General features: G+C 43.0%; 2 protein-coding genes across 2 annotated transcripts in view; one reads left to right on the forward strand and one right to left on the reverse strand.

Annotated features, from left to right (window-relative positions):
* Window positions 1–2,482, reverse strand: part of arhgap35a (Rho GTPase activating protein 35a) — a 71,860-nt gene extending 69,378 nt beyond the window's left edge. The window contains exon 1 of the mRNA XM_035383873.1: window positions 1,805–2,482. The gene's annotated coding sequence lies outside the window, so the exon portion shown is untranslated. The remainder of the gene's footprint in view (window positions 1–1,804) is intronic.
* A 3,464-nt stretch (window positions 2,483–5,946) lies between these two features.
* ap2s1 (adaptor related protein complex 2 subunit sigma 1) lies at window positions 5,947–16,417 on the forward strand. Its single transcript, XM_035384231.1, has 5 exons — window positions 5,947–6,107; window positions 7,826–7,975; window positions 9,903–10,016; window positions 11,717–11,776; window positions 13,618–16,417. Exons 1-5 carry the CDS (start codon window positions 6,105–6,107, stop codon window positions 13,717–13,719), a joined length of 429 nt encoding a protein of 142 aa, XP_035240122.1. The 5' UTR covers window positions 5,947–6,104; the 3' UTR covers window positions 13,720–16,417.
* The last annotated feature ends 609 nt before the right edge of the window (window positions 16,418–17,026 follow it).

A 17,026-nucleotide genomic window follows, 5' to 3' on the forward strand; every position in this document is an offset into this window, starting at 1 on the left:
CCCGACTACCGCGGTATGAAGTTCTGCAGATCTTAGCGATGGCCACTTCCGTCTACCCAAGGAGTGGTCACAATGCAGACTCGAGAACCTCTCTGGCACGGTGCCTCTTCAAAGTATGCCAGTTTATAAATACTGTAAATGATCCAACGTGGTAACAACGCAGCAATATCCTTTTGTCTTTAAATTAGATTTGTTTGAAAATATTAGGCGGCGTTGTTAGTTGGCTCTGGTTTAAATCGTAACATAGTCTCGACCGTCTCACAAACAACAGATAATGTAGTGTGCAATGAAAAGGAGCGGGGTCACAATTTAACATGCAAAACGTGGGATATTCCTGTGCTCCATTTTAGCTCGTAACAATGGCAAAGGGGTAAAAAAAAAAAAAAAAAAAACTTGACTAGAAAACACGAGGTAGCCTAAACGACGCAATCTCCACATCCGCTTCCGAGAGAATTCCCGTTTTCGGATCATGCGGGTTAAATAATAATTTATTAGCCTACATATTTGAGGGGCCCCCGTGTGTAATCCCCACGTTTAGCCTATCAGTCGATTTCGCTATGCTGCTGTAGGCCCACGTCCTGTGTGTGCCGCGAAAGCGAAATAAACGCATGAAACATTTCGACTGATCAGAAACATGCACAACACCCTGCCCTTACCCCTCGGCCTGCGGTTTATACCATAACCGAGAGAACAGTGAGGAGGAGAAAAAAAAAACCTCCCCCCTGCCTTTTTCTCTCGGTGGGCGAGGAGGCAGACGTGCTAATTTCGGGTGTGTATGTTCGATAGTACGATTGTCAACTAATTCAAACAGGCTACTCTATGGCATTGCAGCTTTACGTCGACTTTATGTTTATTCTTCGCTTGACGTTTCTAATTAGGCGTCAATTAGGAAAGAGAGTCTGTGATTGCCTTACTCGTCACAAGTGACATTGAGCGATTTCACTTCCACATTAAACTAATTTTATATCAAAGAAACTGATACATAGGCTAACGGATAGGCTATAGCCTATTTTCACCCAACCTTGTAAATGCAAAATAATCACAATTGCGCTCAAACAACAAAAACTATATATAGGCTAATAGTGGGCCGGGTAGGTTTCCCGAGTTTTCTCTGAACAGCGAAAAACAATGCCCTTTAGGTCAAACAGTACACAATGACTAACAATATTTTATCAAAAACCAACTGCAGACATGTAAAACACCCGCAACGAAATACTCATAACACACGTAGATCTGATAGGCCGAAATGTGGGCAATTAAGAGAATAGACAATTGTTGTATTGATAATTATCGCAAACTGAAATAATGACAAGCTAGCTATGCCCCCACCCCCCACAATTCTACTTCTAATGATATTAACCAACCAAGGATACAGAGAAAACGTCGACCCTTGATTAAAGTCTAAATACCAAAATGGCATTGTTGGCTCAATGCAGGTACTAAGTCGCTATGACAAATGAACGAACTAAAACATTATCCCATCCCCAGTTTAATTACGCAATTTAATTTTCTTTACGCAAGAGAAAAATAAAATCCCAAGCCTCACCAGGCCTCGAGTCCACGGAATATTGCAGACCCCTTCGCTGCACATTTTTCTTGTCTATGTAGCCGAGATTCACTTTTTATTAGCTAGGCTACCTCGTTCATTCCAAACATTATCACTTAAAACCCCCAGACGGACCGTTTACAATACGCGACACCACAGACTAACCTAGTTTTAATTCCTTTTCATCAATTTGTCATAATCTCCTCGTCTTATTCAGGTCCATTAATTTAATCGAGAGCAAAAAAGACGAATACATACCATAGCATTACCCTCCTTTCTCTCCCTTCTCGTTCTGTCCTTTCTCTGGTGTTCTCTCGCGCAGGCAGCAACCCCGACCGGCTCGATAAATAAATTAATAAAGAGCTGAAGAAAAAATAATACACCTCCAACAGTCACAAGATAATCTGTATTTCCTTTTTTCGTTCGGATGATTGATAAGATTATGTTTTTCAATCAAGTCTCCATTTTCAAGAAACTGAAGTTTTCAGTACCATTTTTGCTTCTTGTTCTTCTTCGCAGCGTTTAAACAAAACAAAAAAACAACACAAAAAATCCTTCAGGACCTCAAATAGCTCGTCCACTGGATTTTTTTTCCTGTAAGAAAGGAGGGGGCGTTAAAAACGGCTTGTTTCACAGTCTTCCTCTGGGCTCACCACGTTGTTTTTTGACCAATTATTTCCTTTGTTGTACTCATAATATGCATAGTTGCCCGTATACATTCACGGCATTTGATTCAAATTCAGGTGCAATTGTTTCGATGTTAAACAATTCCACTCTTAAATATTTTATCTCAAATACGCGCGTTTGACTTCAGACTGCGTGTACGTGTGTGCAAGTGTGTTTTTTCCCCCTGCTTCCCAATAATGGCGGCTCTTCTCCAGTTCTCTCTCCTCCTATTCCGAGAGAAAAAAGGGAGAGATACAACGACTCGCCCAGTGGCGCATGGACACCATTGCAACACACACTCACGAAACAATATACACGCTCGTGCTAACGGGAACCCAACAACGTATGGAAATGTATGCAAACGTCCAGAATGACCCTCGGATATATTAAACATTCTTAAAGTCATTCCCAATGATCTTCCTCCTAAAACATGCCATTAATGTTATTTTTCTAACGATTAATCAGTGGTTTTCTAGCACTTTATGCAGTGATGTTAACTTGAATTGTAAATATTTAACATTTACAAAGCGGAAATGTTTAATATTTGTTTGCATCTGGTTACACTTTTCTAATTTATTTCAGAACGTGTATTTTAAATATATTTTAAAACTTAAAGATTATATTTCTATCGGGATCTCGTTTTGATCAGAAAGAAAACGTCCCCCTTAATTCCAACTCGTTGGCTTTACTCTGTCAACATTTTGTTCAACATACTAATGATTCCCAGTTTCACTTTTCTATATTATACACATCATGCACCAGCCTTTGATTTATGACGGATTCATTATTACCACAGACTTAAATATACACAAAGGATTCATGTTAGAAATAAGTGCCTATCCTCTCACTATTAAGTGATCTTATTTCTGATTCAACTGGAACACAGGAACTTGGACAAATATAATGGCACGGAAAATGCTGGAAAGAAATCAATAAACGAAACTAAATATCCTTTCAGTTACATTCCCTTTACTCATGTTAATGCAGTGAAATGGGTGGCAACTGCAGAGCACAATAATTTTCAACTGAACAAAATTGCACAGGTCTAATATGAAATAGGAACATTAAAAAAACCTTGCAATCTGCCTGTATGTTACAGCATGTGCAACTTATCAAGAACTGCCCAACCACATTTGAAATGGGCATTTTAGAGAAATATTTCCTTCGGTACACATAGCTGATTAATACAAATGGTATTTAGACATTTGGAATAGGATGAAAACTCCAGTGATGTATTCGGAAAGCTAGCTGGCTGGTTATTGTGTAACAGCTTTAACAGATGTTTGGTGATTTGGAAAGTTTATCGTGCAATGATTTTTTTAAAGCCATAAAATACAGCAGACTTTACCTTACCCAGTTGCCTGCAGAATATCAGAATCCCACTATATCACAGGCAGTCCAACTTAGTCCAATATCAGGCCTGGAACTGCTGATTGTGGTGGTGGTGGTGTGTGTGTGTGTGTGTGTGGGGGGGGGGGAGATGTATCCTGCTGGGATCTTTTGTCACATTTCTTATTCTTTTCCTCTGCAAAAGTTCTTATGCAAGGTCTCCTGCTGCTCCATTTATTGTAAATTCTGTAACCTGTTTCACCTGCCAGGGAAAGGGAGGGTGCTCCACTCACAAGGTTAACAGTGGTACCTTATCGAGGACTTAAGCCCCATGGCCCTCTGGTCTAGAGTTCAGTATCCCATCCACCACCACTGCCACCAACCACCACAGACCACTGCAGTGTACTGTCCACATCGATTTTCAGCTTCTCAAAGGCAGTAGCGTTGGGCTAAGCGTTTGACCTGGATTGCACAGTGCAAGATTAGAGAGTGGGTCAAAGTTTCAGTTTAATCTGTGCCTCTTTTGCATTTTCTCTCATTTATTGTGCAGTAGGCGGAGCAGTGGTGGAAGCATGCACTTCCTGAAACTACCAGGGCCCTGTGCGTTTGCACCACATGCCTTGGTTTTTAATTTATGGGATGGGTTGTATTTGACCATGAAAACAGAATATTAAACGTGCAGCAGTAAACAGTTAATTATTAACATCATAGTTGCATACCAGCAAGCTGCAGTGACAGACACTTTGCTTCAAGTTAATTTTTTTGTTTCTCAAAAACTTCTCTATTGTTTGCACTGTCTGAAGGGGAATGTGTATTTTCACCAAATTAAAAATTTGTTTCTTGCTTTCAAACCATTTTGCCTTACTCCAAAATAGTCTTATTTACTGATTATACTTTTAAATTGTATTTAAAAAATACTTATTCAAAGTATTACACACACATTTATACATTTTGCTGTCTAGACTAACCACAAGAGGGCTGTGAAATTTTTACTGGAGTCCCCAGGTCACAAAGATGAACAACTATCAACTGTGAACATTAAGACTGGACCCCCCAGAGTGCAGTTATTTCAGCATACAAGCAGCTGCAATATTTAGTCCCTTCCAGTTGTGCTATTCGTACAAGTAGTGCATCACCCCAGTGGTTTGGTCCAGTTCGTCCACTTCGAACCTGAGCTGTAAACAAAAAAAAAAAACTGGCCAAAGAACAAGAAGGCTGTCATCACAGTTTGGATTCCCCTTTGCCCTTTTGCTGTCCCACCGTGGTCAAATTTACCAGGGTCCCCAGGGGCTTCTGCATTCTTCCTACTCACAGTTTTGCCATCTCTGATGATCAGTGAAGTACAGTGGAGCTATCAAGGCTGTCTGGATAATGTTCAGAATTGGTGAATTTGGTCTGCTTCCAGCTAGGCCAGTAAACAAATGCTCCGCCCTGACTCCAATGCATGTTTTCTCACTTGTGGAAACAGTGTGTGACATAATGAAAACACACTGGCCTTCCATCATACTCATTTAGCTGCTTGTTACTTTATTTGGGTTTGCAAGGGGAGTGTTTTTACTTTTTTCCGTGCAGTCTGTAGCTATGTGCCAGAATGCTGTTTCTAGATTACAGCTGTTGGCCAGCTAACCCTATCCCCATTTTAAATTCAATTAAGGACTTAAATTTGCGTGAACAAGTAAAGGAATTAGAAACTGGAGATATTTACACTATTTGTTAGTCGTGTAATACCACAATATTAAGTAGGTATTGTGTGTGCGGATCATGAAAATCATTTAAAAAAATAAAAATAAAAAAAACACACAGACACACACACACACAACCATATCCTTTTTCAGGAAGCAAATATTTTCCTCAAATGACCCAAAGAGATGAAACTGAAGACCATTCTTCACCGCAAGGTTTGTGTAGAGCAGTCACTCTTGTTATTGCTTCCTTTTATTCATAGACTCAATGAACTGTTAAAGTGTATTCATTACTAAGCCATTTTTCTAATCTCAGTTGAGAAGAGTAGTAACCCTACACTCAATTCAATTTACAAACAAGAAATTTATAAATAAAACAGGATTTAACATCTTCCTCTTTTTATAGCATCCTGTTTATTATTATTATTATTATTATTATTATTATTATTATTATTGTTGTTGTTGTTGTTGTTGTTGCAAGCAACATGATAACAACGCGTGGGATAAAAATGCAGGATTACGACGTGTAGTCTCAAACTCATGAGTTCACGTGATTTGTTAGCGACCTCGTGCCTGATCCCTGTCAGGACATCAACTGCATTGCCCAGAAAGACGCTTGAAAAAAATAGAAGTGCATGTTGGTATATGAAGTAAAAAACTACACTCTTTCAATTTAAAAAAAAGACATTGTTCGCTATAAAAACTACTTTGCCCACAATGCACTTCATTCTCGGCCTTCCCTGGATATCCTGTTTTAGGGAGATAGCGGAGAACCTTGGGAGGTCTTGAGAAAATAGGCGTATTTCATGCAACATCTGTCTTAAACTTGACACTATTCTTTGAATTCTGTCTGTTAATATACCCGTGTCGAGAAAAATACAATGGTAAGTCTATTTCTCATTCATTTTAAAGCCATGTGTATAAGCGACTGTAACATTTTGATCGCTAGAGTGGAACTGTTAGCTATCATCGCTAGCTAACTAGAGAAGTAAATCCACGAAGAAAAAGGCCATAATCAAACTACAGCATTATTTTGTTAGGTGAATTAAACATATATGAAGTACGTGATGCTAGCCATTTGTAATATGTATCGCTAGCCATTTGTAATATGTCGTTAAAGCGGACCAGTAGCTAGCTTAGATCAGACTCAATTCTGACAATTCTGGTCGGTTTCTGGATAGGGTTATTCCTTCCATAGTTTTTAATCAATTGGTGCTGTCTTCGTGGACAGGATGACACCGGTAAGTATTATATTATCGTTGCCTAACATTCTGGCTTGCTAATTTTTTTCCAGTCATATGCTCCATTATATTTATTTAGCAACCAGCTTGCGCGCGGGGTATCATTATCTGCTAAGTAGCCAGCATTAGCGAGCTACGTGTCTGTAGCGAAATAACATAGGAGATATGTGGATGCAACCAAGAATTTTGCTCCGTTTCGGGACCGGGAATGGGATTTTTTCCCCACAGTGACCGAAACCCAGGCGGTCACGAGACAGTTCGAACAAGCTTGCAGATCTGGGGAGCCAAAAGACGACGTTTTGGCAGTGTCTTCCAGGCCTTTGAGCGGAAGGCGAATGCAGGCCTGTTTCCTTTCCTCCGCGCAAAAGGTGTCAGAAGTCAGGGCACTGACAGTAGGATTGCGCCTCGTAAGCCCTCCCTGGATGCTGACTGCATGTTTATTCTGTGCTCGTGTTCAAAAGCATTGAAAGAATGCGTGTCAAAGACCAGGTCTGGATCCAGTTCAGGTGATAACAAAGTTAACAGCGAAAGCTGATTTAGGTTTAGTTAAGTCCTAAGAACGAGGTGTAAGTGTAAGTGAGTTTAATGCAAATTCTACACTGATACCCAGCTGTATTTTTTGTCAAAGTGGGGAATGGCTTACCAGTCACACAGTCGGGGCAGAGACCCTCATGATGTTAAAGTCCAGACTTGATGCAGGGTTGGATGCTCTCTGGACAGTAGCTATGTGATCAAACATTCTAATGTTCTTGTATTTTTATTATATCCAGCCTTCTTTTATTTAAGGATTTATCAAGGATTTTTTTTAGTTGCCATCCTTTGGCACTTGACTGGGGCCCAGACTGTTTTCCACTATCTAAATGGTTTACTGCTGTTCTGCACTGTTCCTTATCTCCTGGCTTCCTGACCTGTATAGGGATGGAATGCTACATCGACAGTCATGACGTCATCTCTGGCTGTAATGACTGATGAGGAGACCGGATATTTGATTGTTTGAGTATTCAACCACAAGTTCACTAATCTGTTGGCTGGAATCTGCAATCGAATGCTTGTTATTAACAGAATTCCACAATCCAATTGTATTCTTCTCATCAATATTCACGACGGAAAGCCTAACAGCCCTGGATAAAATGAAAGGCGGTTGGTATTATTAATTTTTCTGCCTGAAAGTGTCAAAATTGGTCTGTTTAGTGAATCGGTATTTACTCAAAAAAACCAAAAAAAGATTAGGAGTTGCACACACTGAAACTCCTGGGCAGAAACGATGTATAATTTCAAGCACACGCTGTTGGATTGAAAAGACAGTCTGAATCCTGCAAGCGTAGTGAAGCCGGGCCTTCGCCCTGCTCTTCTCCCCTCAGATCCGCTTCATCCTGATCCAGAACCGCGCCGGGAAGACGCGGCTGGCCAAGTGGTACATGCAGTTCGACGACGACGAGAAGCAGAAGCTGATCGAGGAGGTGCACGCGGTGGTGACGGTCCGCGACGCCAAGCACACCAACTTCGTGGAGGTACGCGGTGACCCCGCCCTCGGCAGAAAAGTCTGCGTTGCTTTCAAACGAACTCGAGTTAAGATGATCTATCTTACAGCGATCTGTAAACCCTCCACATGTTTGGTTCCAATGATTGAGGGTTATTTGCTTTTACTTGCTTTTATTTAGTGAGATCTGTTTGTTTTTTTTTGTTTTTTTTTTAAGATGAAAAGTTTTTTCTCCAAAGAAAGACAGTTACCCCACAGAAAAGACTCAATTACAAAGCATAGTGTTATCAATCTGTAATCACTCATTCTCAGTAGAGATGGGGCATCAGTAGTGTAGTGCTTAAAAATTTGCCTTTCAATCAGAGGTTGCAGGTTCAAACCTCTCTCCTTTGAGCAAGTATAAATATGGATGGTTGTATGGATAAGTGCGTCAAATAAAAAGCTGGATTGCATATAATAAAACTAAAGGAACCCGTAAGCTGCTCTGGGTAAAGGCATCTGCTCAGGAGAGATATAACGTGCCCCTTATTGTCATTGGCCATGTATCAATTTGCATATGAAAAGCTTGTACACCCATGTGCAGCGAGTCCGTGTGAATGCCATTGGTCTTTACAGCAGCCCTCCGTTTTTATCAGATTCTGTATCTGAGCGCTCAGTGGCTGCATCAAAGCGGGCTTCAAAAATGCACTTTGCTCCTTGTTCTACAGCCCGTGTAGTAACAGAGCATGAGGAACAGCCTGTACTGAACAGAACCGATTCCAGCAGTCTTTTCCTTCTTTTTTTTTTTCTGTGTGCCTGACTGAGGCAGTTAATCCACTGACTTCCCGCAGTTTGTGTAATTATGGGTATGTGCGTATGGGCACAGTTAAACCGAAGCTTCACATTTCAGTTCAGAAAAGCGGTACAATAACACATTTGCTTCGCCTTTATTTGATGAGACATTGCACTGGGAAAATATCACTGGTGATGGCTTTGCTTGCGCAATTGCTTTACCTACAGACAGACAACATGAAAGCTGTGCTGGGTATTTGAGTTGTGCGAATGCTGTATGGAAAGGGATCACTTCTGTTGCTGGTGTTCGGTTGTAAAGTTAGGTTAATATGCTTATGTAAATGTGAAAATATGAGGTATGCAGGGGGGGTAAAGCTATGCGGACCATTGCTAAAAGGCTAGTGACCTCGGTAACCACCTCCCCCAGGATCTGAACTTGTGACCTTGTGGTCGAGAGTTTAACATGCCCCACTGCTGCCCACAGTACACCACGTTTCCTACCCACAGTACACCACGTTTCCTGCCCATAGTACACCACATTTCCTTCCCACAGTACACCACGTTTCCTACCCACAGTACACTACGTTTCCTACCCACAGTACACCACGTTTCCTACCCACAGTACACCACGTTTCCTACCCACAGTACACTACGTTTCCTACCCACAGTACAGCACGTTTCCTGCCCACAGTACACCACATTTCCTGCCCACAGTACGCCACGTTTCCTGCCCACAGTACGCCACGTTTCCTGCCCACAGTACGCCACATTTCCTGCCCACAGTACACCACGTTTCCTGCCCACAGTACGCCATGTTTCCTGCCCACAGTACACCACATTTCCTGCCCATAGTACACCACATTTCCTGCCCACGGTACACCACGTTTCCTGCCCACAGTACACCACATTTCCAGGGCACAATACTCCATGTTTTCAGCTCACAGTATGCCACAAAGAGTCAGGCTGAGTTGTTTCATGATCTTGTTGAGTGGTTGAAGTGACACCCAGAATCAGCAGCGGACTGAGATGAGAATAAAGTGTTCTCTCGTCTTTGGGTCTGGTACATGAGTACTGTGACAGCAGGGAGGGCAGCAGTGCTGTGATTCATGTCGGGTGTAGAGTGTGGAGGTGTCTGTTACTTGCTCATGTGGTTTATAGAGTCTCTCTGTCTCTGTCCCTTCGCTTAGTTCCGAAACTTTAAGATCATCTACAGACGCTACGCTGGCCTGTACTTCTGCATCTGTGTGGATGTGACTGACAACAACCTGGCCTACCTGGAGGGCATTCACAACTTTGTGGAGGTAGGACCCCTCACACGCAAGCACTCACGCGTGCAAGAACACGCGCGCACACATACACACACACACACACACACACACACACACACACACATACACACACACACACACAGTCGTACACACATCCCTGGTCATGTGCTCGTACACATTAACATGCATGGGCACACGCTGAACACATGAGGCCTGTGTATCCTAGCCGCAAAGAGCATTGATAATGCCAGCTGTGTGAGCCTAAGGATGAAGTCTTTAAAGGTCTCCATAATCCCTGTGTTTCGAAGCTGCACCAGACAGCTGTGTTCCCCAGGCAATGCAGGTACACAAAGATTAACAACACACACACACACACACACACAGTGCAGGGACAGGGGCATGGTGACCCAGCATGTCTCATCTTCACATCATGCACACTGGTTTTCAGTGTGCATGAGAACAGCAGCAACAATTCAGCTCTTGGCATTCCTCTTTCTAGGGACCAGCATACATGATTGGTTCCTGTCATTCCTGGGTTTTATATAGTAACCCTCGGTGCCTTTTAAATCAAAAGACGATGAGAGTTTTGAGCTGATCCCTAACTAGGGAACTTGAAATGCTTCCAAGCTAACTGGGGATATCTTGTTCTATATTGTGTAGTGGAACGTATGATGGATAGCTTGATGGATAGGTAGATTGTTAGTCAACATTTTTGTTAAAAAATTCAGCTCAGTTGCAGAACTACAGATGACTCCCATGTGTTGATTAGAAAGAAACAATGGAGAGCACCATAAGTAACCACTCAAGACCACCTCATTTTTAATGGATACTGTATCCATTTAGATTATAAATATTAGCTGGTAAGGGAATACAAAATATTTGTTCATGTTTTTACATAGATAAACTCTAGTTACACGCTGAGAAATAATTTTGGAATCTATGATTGAAATTCACTTTATACAAAGTCAGAATGAATTTGAAACCAACAGAGGGGGGAAAGAACAAGAATAGATACGGCTGTTAGTTAACGGACAGGAAGCTGGGCAACCACAGACGCTTAGGGATTCCAGCACACTACAGCACGGAATTCTGGGACTTCCACCACCTGCCTTTGTCATGGAACACTCGTGTTATAGAAGGTTCAACTGCAGATTACTCAGAAAGCTCACCAAAAAAAACAAAAAATAAACGGGTCAAACTGGCACACCCAGCAGCCAGCCCCGGTCCTGGAATCTGTGGGGTGTGCTGGTTTTTGTTTTTGTGGCTCAGAGCAGCTGATTTACACGGTTAACTGGCCTCACCTGGTTTCTTGTGGCAAATTTATTTGCGGAGTTCAAGATGAAAGCAAAATACTGGCTGACCCTGCTACCCCACCTTAACATCGTTGGCCACCCCTGACCTACTATCCACTTTGCATGCAGTGTGAAGGTCAGGCTACTTCAGTCCTCCTGGCCAGCAGGGAGCGCCAGTGTGTACCCTGTCAAGGCTTGATTGTGCCAAACTACTCGCCACATTACTGAGAAGCAACCAGACGGGCTGTTATTTCCTCGTTTTAACGAGTGAACGTTGCAGATCTAATTGAATTTCTGCAGGGAAATGTCAATTTCCTGTCCAGGATTTTGGACTGCATTCAAGGGATGTTTCTGGAAATGTGTTTTCCAAGTAACTCTACGGGACACGTGCGCCGTAGCAAAACGTGAAGCAGGTTTCTTTTCCGCCCTTTTCCCTTGTAGGTTCTGAACGAGTATTTCCACAATGTGTGCGAGTTAGACCTGGTGTTCAACTTCTACAAGGTAAGAGCTGCACTCTCCATTCTCATTCTTGCTGGAAAGTCTCGCCCCCTAGTGGCAAGTGGCAAAAACGCCTACTGTTAATACCCCCTTGACTTTGACATACAGAAAGGAATTAAATGAATGTGGAAGTGGGGGGATGGGGCCTGTTTTTATTTTAAGGTTGCCGTGGAGGCATTGCCATAGCAACCAGTGTACACTGCGTAATTACAACAATCAGTCAATTAAGCTACGCTCATTCCTATCAATTTGGTACGGTGGGTTTTCTTTAAAAGAAAACAGTAAGCAATTAAGCGAGTCACTACTGATAATTACCTTCTTCTGCCACTGCCTTAATTACTGGAGATATTTTTTGAATCCGCCCACCCGGTCAACCTAAATGAAATGCTGCCTACGCACAAGGCAGATGGAGTCTTGTTAACTCTGCTGCTTGCAGAGGAATTAAAAAAATAATAATAATAAAATACGAAGAACCGTCACGATGTTAGACATCAATTAATCTGAGACAATAATCCCAATAAAACTCGGTCGTTAGGCGCTTGCCAAACGGGTCTGTCCAGCAGACACGGCGCCACGCTTGCTCCACAGTGTCCTGAACGCGTCGGGTGTTTCTGACGTGCTGATAACAAATTGGCGGGCGGTATTTACCGGGGGGGGGGGGGGGGGGGGGGCGGGGTGGGGGTGGGCGGTTGCAGAGTAATATCGGCGCCGTTGTCTGCTGTGACAGGGAAATTGGTTTGGATGCTCGGACACTGGCGTCGTTCCCTTGAGCGAGCACTTAAACCGAATTGCTGCAGTAAAAATCCAATAAATGAGTAATTTGAAAGTAATGCCCTCGAACAGTCCTGGAGAGAGGCGGCTGGCTGTGGAAAACCCAAGATGGCAGTTTTAAATAAGTTCCCGGTGTTAATTTCCAGGTAATTGTTTGGTTCCTGGTCATTTTACAGCCAAATAGTCACATAGTTATGGCTCCATGTCATTGCTTGCATGTTGTCATTAACAAGGTAAACCAAGTTCTGCTCAAATAAAATAGCAGATTAATTCTTATTGCATTTCAGTTATTTTTAATGATTGCTTTTTGTAACGGTTATAAACAGTCATACAGAGATAATGAGGGATACAGGTTTGAACGGGTATCATTTTCTTAAGGATCCTGTGAGTTTATCAAACATGGTCAGCTCCTGTGTTCTCTTTCATTCTGTCTGTTTCCCTACTCAAGGAGGCTAGAACTGGTTAATATTCACGAGGAGGCATGCCCAAGCACAGAACATCCATTGCCATCTTATGTTATCCTTGGTCACAGCGTTTCGTTAATATTCATGAGCGATGAAATTGTAAAGTTTCATATTCAACAGGAGATGGAGAGCGTGAGAGAGCACTCGATGGTAAAAATGTGTATCTGGCCATCTGGTTAATCTATAGACTCTGTGGTGGTCTTTGACTGCTATGCTCAAGGAAATCAGTATCAGCACAATAAAAAAAAACTGATTTATGTGATTTATATTTAAAATTGTGCATAAACATTAAAATTTATTATGCATATGCTCATCCTCCAGACGTCACATTACTGTACAAGCTGCTTTCGTTTTCTGAAGAGCATTTTTTCATGAATATTAAATGCCTGTGTAATAGCCATGGTAAGGCTGGCAAGCCATCAGAAACTTCTCTAAATATCCAAAATATCCTGCCCTGCACACAAAAACTGTCTGGGCCAATGGGAAACATACTCTAAACCTGCTATCAAAACCCCTAGAAAGCCAGCCATCTCTTTCTGCGGCTTGTCAGGATTTGTACTGAGCACGTGCAAAGTCCCCTGGAGATGACAGCCCTGTTCCCTCTCTCAGGTGTACACGGTGGTGGACGAGATGTTCCTGGCGGGAGAGATCCGGGAGACGAGCCAGACCAAGGTGCTCAAACAGCTCCTCATGCTGCAGTCACTGGAGTAGCCCCGCCCCCTCTCCTCATCAGACCGCCTCCCCCCACCCCTTCCTCTCAATTTCACAGCAACTCTCCCGGAAGCCCTTCCTCTCACTGGTCACTCAATGGAGCCGGCTCCACCCCGTCGACAAGAAATTCCAATTTATGTGACCCCTCCCTCTTTTCAGGAGTCTCCGCCCCTTCCACCATAATACCAGATGTAGGGGCTGCTGTTAACTCTACTTGTGATGTCATAAAGGGTCTGATTGGGTGGAACTCTCCCCTTGTCTGACACTACCGCTACTGACAAGCAACTGAGCATGAGAAATGCCAGCCTGAACACATAGAGACCTAACTAGCTATCAGAATTAAACAGAAAGTGTATGACTAGTCTGATATTGTCACCCTCTATAATTACAGATTCCACGCCCAGTCAGGAACTGGCTTAGAGATCACATGACTGAAAGGCCAGGTGACACTGAGACACTCAGACTGGACATATAAAGTAAGCTTTCAATGTGTAGATTCCGATTGGCTCAGTCATGTCACTTGGAAATGGTGGTTCAGCCAAAAACAAATGCCTTTCTTTTGTTTAAAAAACAAAAAAAAGTATCTTTCCCCCTGGCTGGGCGATGGCTGGGAAGTGGCGACCTCAGAGGTCAAAGTTCAGGCTGCAGCCATTTTGTTGAGAAGGAAAAAAGGTTGAGCTTTTCCATGCCTCAGCAGCTGCTTGTCAGTTCTCCCAAAAAGTTTTCCTCACATTTCAGAGAGAAAAAAAGTGAAAGTCAACAGTGAACATGAATTACTTAATGAAATATATTGTGCTTTTAGTATTGTGAAGTTATGTCTGTATTGTGTACATATATTTGTAAGTGTTTTATGTGGATGGTGTGGTGAGTTCTGGAATCCTCCTTACTTTTCTCAGTCTCCATCTCAAGGACTCCTGCTCCATAAGAAAATATGTAATGCATTAATGACAGGTCGCCACAGAGCCATTGCCAAAAGTATGAATCATCACGCAGATAAATTTCTCTCTGTGCCAGAGGGATTATTTCCATAAGTCACACCTCGCATAAAGGCACACCTCATTATAGGCCGATCTCTCTGCTTAAAGACGGGTGTGACAGAGGAAGCCGACTACACACAGCCTTAGCTGCCGTATGGAGAGAATACACAGTGATCGAAAGCCTGCAGGAACGCCCTGCTTCAGGGAAGGGGGGGGGGGGGGTGGCCCATGAATTCTCCCTGGCAGGGAATGTTGGTGAAGAAAGAACCTGTAAATAAAGAAGCAGGCGGTGGAACTCGCGCACTTGTCCTCTTGCAGCACGAAATAAATCCCCACTCTTAGGTAAACTCGGGGGGGGGGGAGGGGGGGGGGGGCGCTTTGTTTTGTGTGAAACTGCCATGCTGTAATACTGCACCAGCATTGGCTGCCAGTGTAAATTTATTGGCTGTAATTGCTGCATTCAAACTACGTCCCCTTGCTCCTCCTCAAAAAGCACCTCTATTGATTTGATCGTATTTCTGTCCTGAAGACTCTCGTTCGTGATGCTGAGGTGACTTGTCTTGTTTGGAGGGGGGGGGGGGGGGGGATGTGGAGTGGGAGCAGCAGTGTTTCTGGACGTCCTGCTGGTGTCCTTCGGAAACTATTTTCATACATGCTCAAAGATTTTCCAAATACATGGACACAATGCCCCTGGAACGGGTGAGAAACTAGTCACGAGGTGTGATGAAATGTAATGACCTCATATGTCATCACATCATCCAAAATGCGCTCATCAATCCTGTGTTACTTAGGCAACCTGCTGTCTGTGTGTGTTGGACTGAACAAAGTAAGAGATGTAGGAGCCAGAAAAGGCCAGTGGAGTGGTGGAGGAAGTCACGTGACCAGGTGGGGGGTGGTTGCCCATTTTCCCAGTCTTAATGATCCCATCCTAAAAGGAGCCATTGCCTTTGCACACCTCCTCTTTAAAGCATTCCAGTATGGAGCAGATGGCCGGACTCTGCAGGACCCCAGCCCTGCTGCATAAGCCGTCCTCAGCTCTGCCTGCATGGAAATCGGGCTATTTAAGTTTGTTAAATGATCAAAAACTCCTGGCCGAAGTACTAGCAGACACCACCTTGGCATAGAACACGTGTACACATGCACGTGTACACGCACGCGGTGGTGATGCATCATCACGGGTGCGTCAGTGAGTCACCTGCTGCAGCAGTGAAGTGACCCGCACTCCGACGCCAGAAACGAGCAGCGCGGAGCCCAGGGTCAGCTAATTCAACCAGCGTGCTCGCTAGCCCGTTTCTGCTGTCCAATCGCCACAGGGCCTGGCTGCTACCATCCAATCAGAGGCCAAAACGAGCGCTCGCCCTTTTCCTGTCACGGGTGGAGCCCAGAAAGGCGCTGAGGCTGTGGGTGCAGGGCTCCTGTCGCGTCTGCCGCTCGTTATCTTAAAAAGGGGGGCAGGGCCTAGTGGTTATTTTAGAAGCGTTTAAATAAAATTATTTTTGAGTTTGCAAAACGTTACGCAATTTTTCTTTTTGCTAAAATAAGAAATGCAGCACCGCAGACATATCCCTTCGTGTCCTAAGGTGTGTGTGAGATGGGTGGCGTCCGTGTGTGTGTATGTGTGTCGTTATGCTGATTACCTTGTTGCAGAATCCCCCCACCATTTTATTCCAGTCTACATGTATATATATACACAAATGGAATTAAAGTGTACTCTCAGTATATTGGGTGTCAAGACTCGTTTCATCTTTTTAAATGAAGGACCTTAAAGGTTTCGGTCTATTTTTGCCCTTAGCAGTAGGACCAGCTCCTAAGTTTGTGCATCATTTTGTCATGATTATCATCAGTATTTTTACATGCCTTTTTTGTGTTAAATGGCTTCTAAACTAAGTAAAAGTAGTACACAAACCACAGTTCTCTTTGTTTCGGAACACATTTTGAAATCTTTAATTTTTGTTGTATTGTTACAGTGATCATTGAGCTTATTTTTGATTTTTTTAAGTATCGTCAGTAAATAGCCGGTCTTCATTTTGGCCTTCATATTGGACCTTGAGTACAACTTTCACAGTAGAACTGAATTTAAAACCTTTGGTTGGTTGTCAAATCTTCATTTCTATAAAATTGCTCAGCAAGACAGAGAATAACCCCACAAAGTAACTGCAGTTCATTTTAAATACACACAGCACTTCATTTTAGACGGTTTTTAAATGGACCATGCTTCCATAATGCTAATTTATTCAAGCTCTACCCTAGTTATAGCCACTGAACAATTATGGTCACAAACTAACCGTTTTATTATAGTCTGGTAATTAAATAAACTAAAAAATTGAGAC

Source organism: Anguilla anguilla, chromosome 12, assembly GCF_013347855.1.
Source record: "Anguilla anguilla isolate fAngAng1 chromosome 12, fAngAng1.pri, whole genome shotgun sequence".
Taxonomy (NCBI): domain Eukaryota; kingdom Metazoa; phylum Chordata; class Actinopteri; order Anguilliformes; family Anguillidae; genus Anguilla; species Anguilla anguilla.

Excerpts from the sequence above, each read along its gene's own strand:
- ap2s1 (XM_035384231.1), top strand. Across the intron at positions 10,017-11,716 it reads GCATTCACAACTTTGTGGAG|GTTCTGAACGAGTATTTCCA; the intron begins GTAGGACCCCTC and ends TTTCCCTTGTAG. Across the intron at positions 11,777-13,617 it reads TGGTGTTCAACTTCTACAAG|GTGTACACGGTGGTGGACGA; the intron begins GTAAGAGCTGCA and ends TCCCTCTCTCAG.